Source organism: Pollachius pollachius, assembly GCF_949987615.1.
Source record: "Pollachius pollachius genome assembly, contig: scaffold_488, whole genome shotgun sequence".
Taxonomy (NCBI): Eukaryota; Metazoa; Chordata; class Actinopteri; order Gadiformes; family Gadidae; genus Pollachius; species Pollachius pollachius.
The window spans coordinates 1-15,226 of record NW_027641382.1 but is presented as its reverse complement, the minus strand read 5'-3'; the positions used below and the strand labels follow the sequence as shown (position 1 = coordinate 15,226).

The window sequence follows — 15,226 nt, the reverse complement described above, 5'->3', positions numbered from 1 at the left end:
ATGCATATGTGACAGAACCAACAAATGGGAATGCATGTGCACAGGCATAGGCACAGACCGACAATGAATGTGTGTCTGTGGTGTCTGACACACACACACACACACACGCATCAGCAAGTACACATTCACACACTCTCATACACACACGTACACATACCCACACACAAACAAACACACAAGTCCACACGCACACACACGTCCACACACAAACACGCACACACACACACACACACAGGGCAGAGTTCCTCCAGCTCTGCCTCGCCGTAGATCCGTCAACACAACGGCAGCAGCCCCCCAGCGGCGGCTCAGAAGGACCCCCCGTCTCTGAGCTGTCAGGGTGAGGGGAGAGGCAGTGTAACCCGTCTGACACACAGACAGACTGACCCACGGCCGGCCTGAGACCGCCGCCTCATGTCTCCCCCCGCCCCCTCTTCTTAGTTTTAGCCCCCTCCCCCCTCCTCTCTCCCCCGCCCCTCCCCCCTCCTCCCCTCCTCTCTCCCCCGCCCTCCCCTCTCCTCCTCTCTTGATATCATTGTGTGTGTGTGTGTGTGTGTTGACCATGTGTTTCCTCCCAGGACCAATCAGAGTCCAACTCCACCACGGTGCAGAGCCAGACCAACACGCTGGTGGTGCGCGCGCTGAAGCCTGGCAGCATCTACGTGTTCCAGGTGCGGGCGCGCACCGTGGCCGGGTTCGGACGCTTCAGCGGCAAGATGTACTTCCAGACCATGACGGAGGGTGAGGAGCGTGCTACTGCTACTGCTAATGCTACTGCTAATGCTAATGCTACTGCTACTGCAACTGCTACTTGCTACTTCTGCTAATGCTACTGCTACTGCTACTGCTACTGCTACTGCTACTGCTACTGCTAATGCTAATGCCACTGCTACTGCTACTGCTACTGCTAATGCTACTGCTACTGCTGATGCTACTGCTACTGCTACTGCTACTGCTACTGCTACTGCTAATGCTACTGCTACTGCTAATGCTAATGCTAATGCTAATGCTACTGCTACTGCTACTGCTAATGCTAATGCTAATGCTACTGCTACTGCTACTGCTACTGCTACTGCTACTGCTAATGCTAATGCCTACTGCTACTGCTACTGCTACTGCTACTGCTAATGATACTGCTACTGCTACTGCTACTGTAACTGCTACTGCTAATGCTACTGCTACTCGCTGATGCTGATGCTACTGCTACTACTACTGCTAATGCTACTGCTACTGCTAATGCTACTGCTACTGCTACTGCTACTGCTACTGCTACTGCTACTGCTGATGCTGATTGCTACTGCTACTACTACTACTGCTAATGCTACTGCTAATGCTAATGCTACTGCTACTGCTACTGCTACTGCTACTGCTAATGATACTGCTACTGCTACTGCTACTGCTAATGCTACTGCTACTACTAATGCTACTGCTACTGCTCATGCTAGTGCTACTGCTACTGCTAATGCTACTGCTAATGCTGATAGCTAATGCCTACTGCTACTGCTAATGCTACTGCTAATGCTGATGCTACTGCTCTACTGCTAATGCTCATGCTATTGCTAGTGCTACTGCTACTGCTAATGCTGATGCTAATGCTATTGCTAATGCTCATGCTATTGCTAGTGCTCATTGACAATGCTAAAGCTCATGATAATGTTCATTGGTAGTGCTCATGCTAATGCTCATGCTAATGCTAATGCTCATGCTAGTGCTCATGCTAATGCTCATAGATAATGTTAAAGCTAAGGCTCACTCTAGTGCTAAAGCAAATACTCCCTCTACCAATAACAGAGACCATCACACGCACACACACACACACACACACACACACACACACACACACACACACACACACACACACACACACACACACACACACACAGCAGCAGGATTAATGGGCGATCCTGTAAATATTTCTATACTTCCCAGAGAGGAGATTGAATTAATGCCACATGGAATGTTTCCGCTGCCAGATATCTGACTAAAATGCGTCAATGTGGTTGTAGTTTAAAATCTAATCGTTGTGTCCTTCGTAGCGTGTGCTCAGGACCAGTAATTTGTACATCTTTATTTTTTCCAAGTATTTTTCTTTTTCCTACATCAAAGACGGGCATCCAGACATGTCTACGTGGATCCCTCTCACGCCAGCCGCCCGGTCCAATCCCTAATGAACCAATAGGAAGAGCTGGTAGCCGTCCAGTTTAAACGTGGACAGGTTGTTAAAAAAGCAAAAACAAGACAGCAAGATAGAGAGAGTTCTGGCCCCGCCTCCTCCCTACACCCATTGGCCGGGGCTGGTGTCGCTCTGCTCGGCAGCCGACCCGTCCTGTCCTGGCCCGGCTCCCTGTCCGAGGACGGCCGCTTGCAGCCGTTTTAGCGCACACAGCGGGGCTCTGGAGAAGGAGGGCCAGCCAATCAGCACGCCAGGCTGGGTTCAGCCGTCCGTATGTCTGTCTCTCGCCAATCGCTCCCTCCATATGCAACAGCTTGGACGGCAGCCCGTGTGTTTGTGGCCCCACGATTTGGCTCCGAGAGTGTTTGTGTGTGTGTGTGTGTGTGTGTGTGTGTGTGTGTGTGTGTGTGTGTGTGTGTGTGTGTGTTGGGGGGGTGTATGTGTGTGATTGCGTGTGTGTGTGTGCGTGTGATAAAATAAGTGTGTGAGTGCGGCGTGCACATGGATTTGGCTGGCTCTCCCTTAAACAGAGGAATAAAATATGTTTGATCTCTCTATGCTAAAAACCGTACATCATATTTGTTTTATCTCTTTATCGCCATGGTAATAAAACAGCTCTCTCCCTCTTAGTACAGAAGACTACATCTTATACAGCCTACTGCCCCTTTTGTATGTTGTTTTAATTGCATCGTTAATAATATAGTTTGTTTATTGTCTTCTTTCGTGTATGAAAGAAATCGAATAAACAAAACTAAAACGATATAATTGATCTACTTATGTCAGAGGAGGAGGCAGCGATAAAGCTTCATTTATACTTTTATACTATCCATCATGTCTGCTCTCTCTCCTTGTTACTTCTATTCCAGAGGAGTAACTCATCATGTCTGCTCTCTCTCCTTGTTACTTCTATTCCAGAGGAGTAACTCATCATGTCTGCTCTCTCTCCTTGTTACTTCTATTCCAGAGGAGTAACTCATCATGTCTGCTCTCTCTCCTTGTTACTTCTATTCCAGAGGAGTAACTCATCATGTCTGCTCTCTCTCCTTGTTACTTCTATTCCAGAGGAGTAACTCATCATGTCTGCTCTCTCTCCTTGTTACTTCTATTCCAGAGGAGTACAACACCAGCATCCAGGAGAAGCTGCCCCTCATCATTGGCTCAGCGGCCGCCGGGCTGGTCTTCCTCATCGCGGTGGTGGTCCTCATCATCGTCTGTAACCGGTGAGCACCAGATGATCAGGATTAGAGTGTTCCTACCAGCGGCCTTTAGAGACCATAACACCGGGGGATTCCAAAGCTAACTAACTCCAGATACTGACGCTAGGCTGGCAGCCTCAGAGCTGTTAGCATCCAGGCTGAATGTTCAACAGTGAACTTACTTTGAGCTTCTTTTGTCCTATATCTCAACTCCCAACGCTGCAAATATAATGATATCGATGTACAATGGTTTCATTTCATATTTCTTCACGCTCTTTTGAAGTCACTGATGGTATAGAGGCCGTCGGTTCATCCAAACTGTCGATGAGTCATCATGATGTTAAAATACATTCTTTATAGCTTCTTGATATAAAAAACACTCACTGAGAGGACATGAAGTCCAAATGAGTGCAGGGGCGTCTGTAGCGACCCAGTACTACGACCCCAATGAATCCAATAGTCTGTTTGACCACTTCAGTCCATCGCGACCAGACAGGTCAAACAGACTCAGTCAATACATCAAATATATATATATATATATATTTAATAAAATATCTATCCCCCTATTTCAAATGTATTATCTAGGAGCTGGCTGCCTCTGTGTGTGTGAGTCAAAGGATTATAGCTGTGTTGTGTTGTGTTGTGTTGTGTTGTGAGTCAGAGGATTATAGCTGTGTTGTGTTGTGTTGTGTTGTGTTGTGAGTCAGAGGATTATAGCTGTGTTGTGTTGTGTTGTGTTGTGAGTCAGAGGATTATAGCTGTGTTGTGTTGTGTTGTGTTGTGTTGTGAGTCAGAGGACTATAGCTGTGTTGTGTTGTGTTGTGAGTCAGAGGACTATAGTTGTGTTGTGTTGTGAGTCAGGTGACTATAGTGGTGTTGTGTTGTGTTGTATTGTGAGTCAGGTGACTATAGTTGTGTTGTGTTGTGTTGTGTTGTGAGTCAGGTGACTATAGTTGTGTTGCTTCCTCCAGGAGACGTGGCTTCGACCGGGCGGAGTCAGAATACACCGACAAGCTGCAGCACTATACCAGTGGCCACAGTGAGTCGCACACACACACACACACACACACACACACACACACACACACACACACACACACACACACACACACACACACACACACACACGCGCGCGCACACACACGCATACACAGACACACACACACCTTCTCCAGAAGGGCCCTGCATCATGTTGAGGCCGTCCCCTACTCACAGTGTGCTGAAATCGAGCGCCTCTCCAGCCGTGGCCACGAGGCCGTTCTCCTGCCGTTGTGGAGGTTTTAAAGGTTCTAAAGGTTCTAAAGGTTCTAAAGGTTTTGGTGAACGGGGGCCACGCTGTGTTTTCCCTTTTCTAGTTCAGTGTCGTAAATTGGTGCACTGCAGATTCTGAAAAATTAATCTACATTTTGACCCAGAAAGGGGAGTGAGCCGGGACATAACCAAATTTTATACAATTTAAAATGTAATGATGTAGTCACCGTGGATGGAGAGCCACATGTGGTTCCATAGCCTCTGGGCAGAGGCCATGATGAGGAGCGTTATTCCTGGCAGACGGGAAAGAATCAGCTCCGTGTTGGGGATCGACGGCTAACTGTCCTAATTGTGTTTCAGCAAAGCAATCAATTCTAATCTTGGGTTTACTTATTGATGCATAGGAAAAGGTCATGTCGTACCTGACCCAATATGGAATCCAGAAGGCGAGTTGTACAGTTAGACAAATCCAGAGGTTTCCCTCCCTCTGTGGTTTTCCCAAGGGCCATATAAATATTAAGGAGTACATCCAACTGCTTCCTGTGATTCAGGAAGCAGTTGGCCAGAGAGTCGCCGAGGCGTTACACAGCTCCTGAGACAGACTCGCCCCAGCCCCCGGTATTCCGTCCATCCCTGTAGTGAGGATCCGGATGTCTGTCGGTCGGTTCTGCTGCTCTTTCCCGTTCCATGGCAAGGTGGTCGTTCAGATTCCTACTTTTCTTTTTATTTGAGCTCGGCCGGGAATTCATTTGAGCTTTGGCTCCCGGCGGTGGGAGGGGATCGGGGGTGTAGGGATCTGGCCCTGATGGATCTTCCCCATCTGTTCATTTCCGACGCACACACCCCTGGAGCCCCCGGAGTAGGCTGGCGTTTACAGCCTCGTGCACGGACGTGTGCGCACGCGGCATCGCCAGTGGCGGCGTTCCCTCCGGAGAGCCTGAGGCCAGATGTGGGGAGCGGGAGCAGACTAATCGGATTTAAGAAGTAGGGACACCTAAGTCCCTCAACTCTTAAAGACCACCTTAAGCCAATTTGCCTGGCGACCGGGCTTAGGGGAGCCAATTTATTTCTGCCGGTGGAGATAGAGCGGCCAGCCTTCTCTCCTGGGTGTTAACGTCTCCATGACTCACAGGACCTGATAAATGCGACTTATCACCTGCAGGATCAGCAGCAGGGCCCTGCACTCTCTCGCTCCCCGTGCTACAAGAAGCACTATGACCAACGCCTGCAAAACACCACAACTCTCACGCCATCGTCACTGCTACTGACTTTACAGCTGTGTGGAAAAACAAGAGTTTGAATGCATGTCTGCAATGCACGTAAGAAATGCAAAATATCCACCAATAGGTGGCCCCACCCGAGGGCACCTGTCAATCGAACGGGGGGGGGGAGGGGGAGAGAGAGAGAGAGAGAGAGAGAGAGAGAGCCCTGAATGTTTGAAGGCTGGTGAATCGTACATTATAGCGGCCGTCCTTTTCCTGTCAAGTGTCTCCAGGAATGAAGATCTACATCGACCCGTTCACCTACGAGGACCCCAACGAGGCCGTGCGGGAGTTCGCCAAGGAGATCGACATCTCATGCGTGAAGATCGAGCAGGTCATCGGCGCAGGTAATGAACGGCTCGGGCCTGAACTCCTGGAGGATTAGCCTCCTTGTAGAACACGGCCAGGTGAGCTGGCTCCATGCAGATAGATACAAGAGGGAGAAGTCATTACCTCACCTCAGACGCTCTGAGTAAAGCATCGGATAATAAGCTGATTAAAACAATCACCTCTTCTCGCTTGGTTGCCTCCCTCCCTCCCTCTCTCTCTTCCCTCCCTCCCCCCCTTTCTTCCCTCCCACCCCTCCCTCCCTCCCTCTCTCCTCCCTCCCCTCCCTCCCTTTCTCCCCTCCCTCCCCTCCCTCCCTTTCTCCCCTCCCTCTCCTCCCTCCCTCCCCTCCCTCCCTTTCTCCCTCCCTCCCCTCCCTCCCTTTCTCCCCTCCCTCCCTTTTTCTCCTCCCTACCCTCCCTCCCTTTCTCACCTCCCTCCCTCCACTCCCCCCCTCCCTTTCTCCCCTCCCTCACTCTCTCCCCTCCTTCCCCTCCCTCCCTCCCTCCCTCCCCTCCCTCCTCCTCTCCCCCCCTCCCTCCCTCCCTCCCTCCATTTCTCCCCTCCCTCTCCTCCTCTCCCCCCCTCACTCTCCTCCCTCCCTCCCTCCCTCCCCTCCCTCCCCCCCCCCCTCCCGATCCACTGCAGGTGAGTTTGGCGAGGTGTGCAGCGGGAACCTCAAGCTTCCTGGGAAGCGGGAGATGTTCGTGGCTATCAAGACGCTGAAGACGGGCTACACGGAGAAGCAGAGGCGGGACTTCCTGTCGGAGGCGTCCATCATGGGCCAGTTCGACCACCCCAACGTCATCCACCTAGAGGGCGTGGTCACCAAGAGCAGCCCGGTCATGATCATCACAGAGTTCATGGAGAACGGCTCGCTGGACTCCTTCCTCCGGGTGAGTTGGGGGTTCTTCAGGGTTCTTCAGGGTTCTTCAGGGTTCTCTTTCCAGCGGTTCTTCAGGGTTCTTCAGGGTTCTTTAGGCTTCTTCAGGGTTCTGGGTCCAGCGGTCCCTCGGGTTCAGCAGAGCTCCTGGGGGAGGGGGTTCTGGGGGAGGGGCGCTGCAGACCCTGGGAGGGAAACCAAGAACGGGGCGGGGCTACGTCCTGTTTCCTGTTCCTTTGGGAGTTATTCTACGTATGTCTGCTTGAGTGGAGGAAGCTCTCGGAGGGGATTTTCCTGAGTGTGTTGCTACAGTGGCCAGGCTCCACCGTGCTGATTTAAATCCTGTAAAGGCACTCTTCTTACCGTTAACGTTTTGCAGTTTTCCGGCCGAGTTTTTCTTCGCCGATCCCAGCGCTCTGATCCTGGCCTCCAGCAACAGCATCTGAAGCAGCAGAAACGAGCAGTCTCTTAACCCAGATGTGGGCTTTACATATTCATCTATGTCGGCTTTGTGGGACTTGTTCTCAAGTGACTATCTGGGGGGGGGGGTAGATGACCTGTACGACGCTTTGGATGAAATGGCCCTCTAATATCTCAAAGGACTTCAATACTTAAACACCTAAACACTTAAACCAACAACTGGAAACAGGACAGACGTCCTTGAGTCAAACCAGAGTGAGTTCTGTCCCGTAAAAGAGGCTCTAATTTATATCTGTGTGTACTAAACATTCTAGACACGTTTCACGACGGCTGAGCTGTTGTGCTGTCTCGACTTATGAAAGCTCATTTTGACAGAAGCCAACTGGAACCCAAAAGCTTCTGCCAAGTCTCCCCCCCACCCCACCCCCTCACTGCTGTACCGTAGAGATGAGTTGTGCCCTCCCCTCCTCCCCTCACTGCTGTACCGTAGAGATGAGTTGTGAGATAGCGCAGTCTGTCCAGACTAGAGGCTTTAATAGAAGTCTGATAGGGGATGCACAGGAGAGAGGGAGGAGCCTTTCTTTTGCAGAGAGGAGCAGGCATATATTTAAATGGGAGATGGAGAGGACGAAAAGAGAGAGGTATTTGATGCAGAGAGGAGGGGGGAAATATATTTTATGGAGAGGGAGAGAAATGTAGAAGGACCAGGGAGGTGGAATATTTTCTCATACAAAGAAGACAAAATTGCAGTATTGAGCTTGAAGAGCTGTCTTCAAAAGCCTCTCTCTGCCTTCTCTGAAATGTTGAAGGATGCCAGACTTCACGCTGGTAATGAGCTGGCTGGAAGCCGCAGAGGAGCTGGGAGTCTTATCAGGCAGCCGGTAGTTAGTCATGGTGTAATGACAGAGGCATAGCTTTTCAAACACATAAGCCAAAATATCTTAGGAACCTCTTTTTCAAACACTAATTTCCCGGGCTAGATGGAACCGGCCCAGGAAATGTCAAAGACGACATCATATAAATGTCTGTTGAGATTAAGACAAGGTTGGAAATGTTCAGGATCAATTGTAACACAGAAAAGTTCCGAGTTCATTTCCCCTTCCAGTCTTTGTGGTGCACCAGGGACCCCCGGTGTCACAGATCAGATGGGGGCACTTTCAGCCTCTGACAAACACGAGCAGACAGCTTCAGAAACACGAATCAAGCACCGGTTCACGACCTCGTGTTGAGGAGAGAGGGGGAGCTTCTTAAAAGGTTCCCATGCAACACACACACACACACACACACACACACACACACACACACACACACACACACACACACACACACACACACACACACACACACACACACACACACACACACACACACACACACACACAGACACACACACACACACACACACACACACACACACACATACACACAGTATCAATGTGCCGGGTGCAGTTACACACATACACATGCACAAACAAACAAAACACACACACACACACACACGCACACATCCAGCCACTTCACAATAACTAATATATTCGTGTGCAGTCATATCATCTCCAGCGCATTAGTCATGCAGAATGGTTTGGTGCGCGGCGTCTCCGGACGGCGTTCACTCCTACGTGCCCTGTCTACGGACTCAGGCATCACGATTAATACTGACAGCGTCTGCCACGTCCAATCCCTCCTGCGCCCCCTCCCCGTGCAGGGGCCTCTTTGTCCTTGCAGAGGGTCAAGTGGTGGGGAGGGGGTCTAGCTGCTGGTCCGGGGGGGGGGGGATCCCCAGTTTCTTCCGGGCCAAGGGAGACGGGGGCATTAGGGGCTTGACATCTGCCATGTAGCGGCCTGGTGGTAGGGATACACTTTGACAGAAGTGTGTTTCAATAGTGTCCATGTGCATGCAGTCACTGAGCAGATGCCTCACATCCAAAGAGACTTTGGTTGGTCTGAGCCATCAAAAGCAACTCGTAAAGCACAAAGTTATGTTCACCTATGATATAAGATGAAAAATAATACTCTAGAGCTAAGAACAGGCCAGGGTAGTAGCTTAAGGAACAAAAGCATGATGTTTGTATTTTTGTGTTTGGTTTTGTTTTTCATTTATCTTCTTCATACATCTGCTGTATACCTTTGCTGCGTATCTTTTGAGGGAACACGGCCAGTAGACAAGTGGAGGATCAGCTTGCCTCCCGGCCTCCCACCTCATGCCTACATTAAATATTGACGTGTTGGCGGTGGAGTGAAAGTGAGGAGTCAGACATCGGAGACGTGTTGTAAGATGAGGATGTGTGTCCGTGGCGTTGTGTCAGCAGTAGCAACAGGAGTCAACACACTCGCTTGCTCCGATTCCTCTACTCTTTATCCTTAATTGGGCCTGCCGTGAACATAAGAGAGATGCTGATTTATGGAAATTGGAAATGTTTGATCCAAGTCAAGAATTAATTGCTCGAGTTGGAGTTTAAGTTAATTTGAGGAGAGAGTTTTATAAGTGGTCCGCATGCATATTTATACTGAGCTGTCTGACATCTCCGAAGCTCAAAAACACCAAAAGTGTGCCCATTAATTACATTAATTGAATAAAGTCATCAAGTATTATTTTTGCATTTTAAAAATATCTCAACTTCACTGACACATAAAAAAGTATAAAATACCGAGCAAGCAGACTACTCAAATGAGCCTTTTGCAAATATTCAAAATAACCATTTGACTATTATTACATCCTGTGTGAGGATGTATCTCGAGGAAAACATTGATATTGAACAGGAAAAAGACTCAATCAAAATAAGCACATATAATAATCACAAATAATCTATTAGCATTTATTCAGAAAAACAACAATAAAAACAATAGCATATGAAGAAGAAGCGTTGCAGTCTTTTGTGCCACAACATGCGAGCCACATGGATAGCCTGCCAGCTGTGGGGGGGGTCTCAGTGTGATCAAACCGAGGCTGCTGTCTGCCGGCCTTCACTACACAAGATATTTATACATTCCACACCAGCAGTGCATTCTCTGTGTGTGTGTGTGTGTGTGTGTGTGTGGTTTTGTAGTTTGTTTGTGTATGTCTGTGCTTTGTTCGTGACTTTCAGCCTTGTTGTTTTGCTGTGTCCTTCACTCACCGTGTGCGTCTGTTATTGTGAGTGTGCCTCATCATAAACTCTGAGGTGAGTGTGTAGCTGTGCGAAAGTACCTACTCACTCACTGTGTTTTAATACCGAAAATAACCACGTTAGATCTCCACCACACTGTGACAGCATATGACAACCTGAGCTGACAGCATGCTGATCTCTCTGACACACACACGCACGCACACACGCACGCACACAAATACACACACACGCACGCACGCACACACGCACACAAACACACACACACTCACGCACGCACGCACGCACACAAATACACACAAACGCACGCACGCACGCACGCACACAAACACACACACACTCACGCACGCACGCATGCACGCACACAAATACACACACACGCACGCACGCACGCATGCACATAAATACACACACACTCACGCGCGCACGCACACAAATACACACACACGCACGCACGCACGCACGCACACAAACACACACACACTCATGCACGCACACAAATACACACACACGCACGCACGCACGCATGCACACACACACGCACACAAATACACACACACGCACGCACGCACACACACACACACACCGACACACGCATGTACAGACAGATACACAGACACACACACACACACACAAATACAAAAAATACACATGCACGTGTACAGACACGCAAACACACACACACACACGCGCACACACACACACACACACACACACACACACACACACACACATACATGCCAGTGTCCAGACATGCACACACATGCACACATACTACACCCTTTATCTCCTGAGGAACAATGCAGGATATTGTTCAACCGTTCGTTCATCAGTCATTCCACCATTCATTCATTAATTAATGAAATTGTTCCTCGGTTTGTTTACCATTTTATTATGAAAAACGTCCCCTCTTGCCTAAGTGGACCCTGAACGACAAGTGAAATATTTCCAATTAAACTATATGCAAGCAGTGTGTTGGGACGGAGGGGTGCTGTCGTGGTGGTGGTGGTGGTGGTGGTGGTGGTGGTGGTGGTGGTGCTGGTGGTGGTGCTTGTGGTGGTGGAGGTGGGGGGCTCATGAATAAGGCATGATGCTTAATTGCTGTGGAACACGAGGAGCGAGAAGACGCCGTCTCTGGGCTAATGAGCGCCAACGTCTGAGGAGGAAAACAAGCTAGGGGCAGAGCTAGCACTGACTGCTAATACGGCTGCACTGCCAGGAGCTCACACAGCCAGCACCTCCTGCCAGCACCTCCTCTCCTCCTGCCAGCACCTCCTCTCCTCCTGCCAGCACCTCCTCTCCTCCTGCCAGCACCTCCTCTCTCCCTGCCAGCACCTCCTCTCTCCCTGCCAGCACCTCCTCTCCCCCTGCCAGCACCTCCTCTCCCCCTGCCAGCACCTCCTCTCCTCCTGCCAGCACCTCCTCTCCTCCTGCCAGCACCTCCTCTCTCCCTGCCAGCACCTACTCTCCTCCTGCCAGCACCTCCTCTCCTCCTGCCAGCACCTCCTCTTCTCCTGCCAGCACCTCCTCTCCTCCTGCCAGCACCTCCTCTCCTCCTGCCAGCACCTCCTCTCTCCCTGCCAGCACCTCCTCTCCTCCTGCCAGCACCTCCTCTCCCCGTGCCAGCACCTCCTCTCCCCGTGTCAGCACCTCCTCTCCCCGTGTCAGCACCTCCTCTCCCCCTGCCATCACCTCCTCTCCTCCTGCCAGCACCTCCTCTCTCCCTGCCATCACCTCCTCTCCTCCTGCCAGCACCTCCTCTCCTCCTGCCAGCACCTCCTCTCCCCGTGTCAGCACCTCCTCTCCTCCTGCCAGCACCTCCTCTCCCCCTGCCAGCCCCCCCTCCCTCCCCCTGCCAGCACCTCCTCCCTCCCTCCTCCTGCCAGCACCTCCTCCCTCCCTCCCCCTGCCAGCACCTCCTCCCCCCTCCCTCCCCCTCTCTGGGACCCACTACTGAGGCCCGACTGCAGTCTGGGTGTCTGTCGACTGTGTCTGTCTGGCCTGCTATATGTCTGTCTGGCCTGCTATGTGTCTGTCTGGCCTGCTATGTGTCTGTCTGTCTATCTATCAGTTTATCCTTTGATCTTGGGCCAGTCTAATGGTGTGACTGACCTGTCTGTCTGTCCGTCCATCAGTCTGAATGTCTGTCTGCCTGCATCGCCGTCTGCTAGTCTGTCTGTCTGCCTGTTTCTCTTTCCGCCTGTCCCAGTGTTGTGTGCCTGACATGTTGTCAGACAGACAGACTGTTGGTGGTGTTGGTGGTGGTGTTGGTGGTGGTGGTGGTGGTGGTGGTGGAGGTGGTGGAGGTGGTGGTGGTGGTGGTGGTGGTGGTGGTGTGGTGGTGGTGGTGGTGGAGGTGGTGGTGGTGGAGGTGGTGGTGGTGGAGGTGGTGGTGGTGGAGGTGGTGGGGGTGGTGGTGGTGGGGGTGTGGTGGTGGTGGTGGTGGAGGTGGTGGTGGTGGTGGTGGTGGAGGTGGTGGTGGAGGTGGTGGTGGTGGAGGTGGTGGTGGTGGTGGTGGTGGTGCTGGTGGTGGTGGGGGTGGTGGTGGTGGTGGTGGTGGTGGTGGTGGTGCTGGTGCTGGTGGTGGTGGGGGTGGTGGTGGGGGTGGTGGTGGTGGTGGTGGTGGTGGTGGTGGAGGTGGTGGTGGTGGTGGGGGTGGAGGTGGAGGTGGTGGCGGTGGTGGTGGTGGTGGTGGCGGTGGTGGTGGTGGTGTGGTGGTGGTGGTGGGGGTGGTGGTGGTGGAGGTGGTGGTGGTGCTGGTGCTGGTGCTGGTGGGGGTGGTGGTGGGGGTGGTGGTGGTGGTGGTGGTGGTGGTGGTGGAGGTGGTGGTGGTGGGGGTGGTGGTGGTGGTGGTGGAGGTGGTGGTGGTGGTGGTGGGGGTGGAGGTGGAGGTGGTGGCGGTGGTGGTGGGGGTGGTGGCGGTGGTGGTGGGGGTGGTGGTGGTGGTGGCGGTGGTGGTGGTGGGGGTGGGGGTGGTGGTGGTGGTGGTGGTGGTGGTGGGGGTGGAGGTGGTGGTGGGGGTGGTGGTGGTGGTGGCGGTGGTGGTGGTGGGGGTGGGGGTGGTGGTGGGGGTGGTGGTGGTGGAGGTGGTGGTGGGGGTGTGCAGGTGTCACCCCACGTGGAGCACAGCTGCAGGGCGTGGCCCGGGGTCCGGGGCCTTTGGATGCGTTGGGCCCCCCAGAGCCCTCAGCGCACCGCAGGGAGGAACGGCTGTAGCCGGCCAGCTAGCCTAGCCTAGCGTAGCCTAGCCTAGCCTAGCGGGCGCTGGCTGGCTGGGCTGAAGCCCTCCCCGGGGGGCGGGCCCTGTGGCCCCCCGTCTGCAGGGGGACATGCTGTTGTGTTTACGCGGGGCGGTTTGACGGTTAAGCGCCGCGTCTCGTGTGGAAATACTATTTCAGCAATTTAGCGAGCCGGAAATTGTACTTTTCATCTTTTGCTCTGTTCTGACCTCAACCGCCTAATGACTTTTCTACACACAAATGAGTCATTTGCACACAAACGTCTACCAGCAGATTCCTTTCTATGTTCTCATAACCAACCACGTAGAGCAAAGGATCTTAAGGAAGGATTCAGAGCTCCATCTGAAACCAGAACTCAGCCTCGACTCCACCAAGCGAACACGACGCCCCGGTCGTCCCCTCGATCCTCAACCCCCTGTGCCCCCCCCCCACAGCAGAACGATGGGCAGTTCACGGTGATCCAGCTGGTGGGCATGCTGCGGGGCATCGCCTCGGGGATGAAGTACCTCGCCGACATGAACTACGTCCACCGCGACCTGGCCGCCCGCAACATCCTGGTGAACAGCAACCTGGTGTGCAAGGTGTCGGACTTCGGCCTGTCGCGCTTCCTGGAGGACGACACGTCCGACCCCACCTACACCAGCGCCCTGGTGAGCCCCGCGACCTTTGACCTCTGGGAGATCCTGGCACAAACACACATACTTTAGTTTGTTACTGATGACCTTTCCCACCCCTGTATGACGATCCCCTTACTGCTTGCTGCTCCTCTGCCTCCCTCTCTCTCTCCCCTGTCGGAGGCTGCTGGGGAATGGGAACAGGGGTTCACGAGGCCTGCGTACCCCAAGAGGGTCGGCCTGGGGTCCGACCGTGGGCCGTGGGGAGGTTAAGAAAAATACGACTCGGGCCAGAAATGAGTAGGAGGGAGTTTTGAAAGTAAATTTGTTAGTATCAGGAAAGCTTTCTGTCAAACTGTGGTAATAAGTCCTTAAACTATTGTTTCTCTAGCACATGCGCCATGGTTATTTAGCATCTAAAGGTCCGATTCCGCTCACACAGAGCATCAGAGATAGGGTCACGGGACGACCAACGAAACACACACACGTTGTTCCTAGTGGATTCAGATGCTGTGAAAAAAAGATTTAATTAAAACTTAATTGTAAATTCCTACTTTAACTATGTATATGTTTGAAAGACACTCAAGGAAATTCACGTACAAACATATACTCTCCAACACTAACATCCCCACCAAAATGTGTATTGACCCTTTGACCTGTCCATCTCCTCTTCCTCTGCTAAGACCCTCCTCCTCACCCTCACCCTCACTGTTTATTGTTTCCTCCCGCTCAGAGTTTGGATTTCACTTGCTATTGTTTA

General features: G+C 52.1%; 1 protein-coding gene across 1 annotated transcript; it reads left to right on the top strand.

Annotated features, from left to right (window-relative positions):
• Positions 1-575: 575 nt before the first annotated feature.
• On the top strand, positions 576-14,502 carry LOC307091650 (ephrin type-B receptor 2-like; the record flags this gene model as incomplete). The annotated part of the gene is made up of 6 exons (XM_079759294.1): positions 576-738; positions 3,282-3,390; positions 4,341-4,405; positions 6,104-6,226; positions 6,855-7,102; positions 14,287-14,502. Coding segments are annotated over 6 exons (924 nt in total), but the record flags the coding sequence as incomplete, so codon positions are not given.
• Between the last annotated feature and the right edge of the window lie 724 nt (positions 14,503-15,226).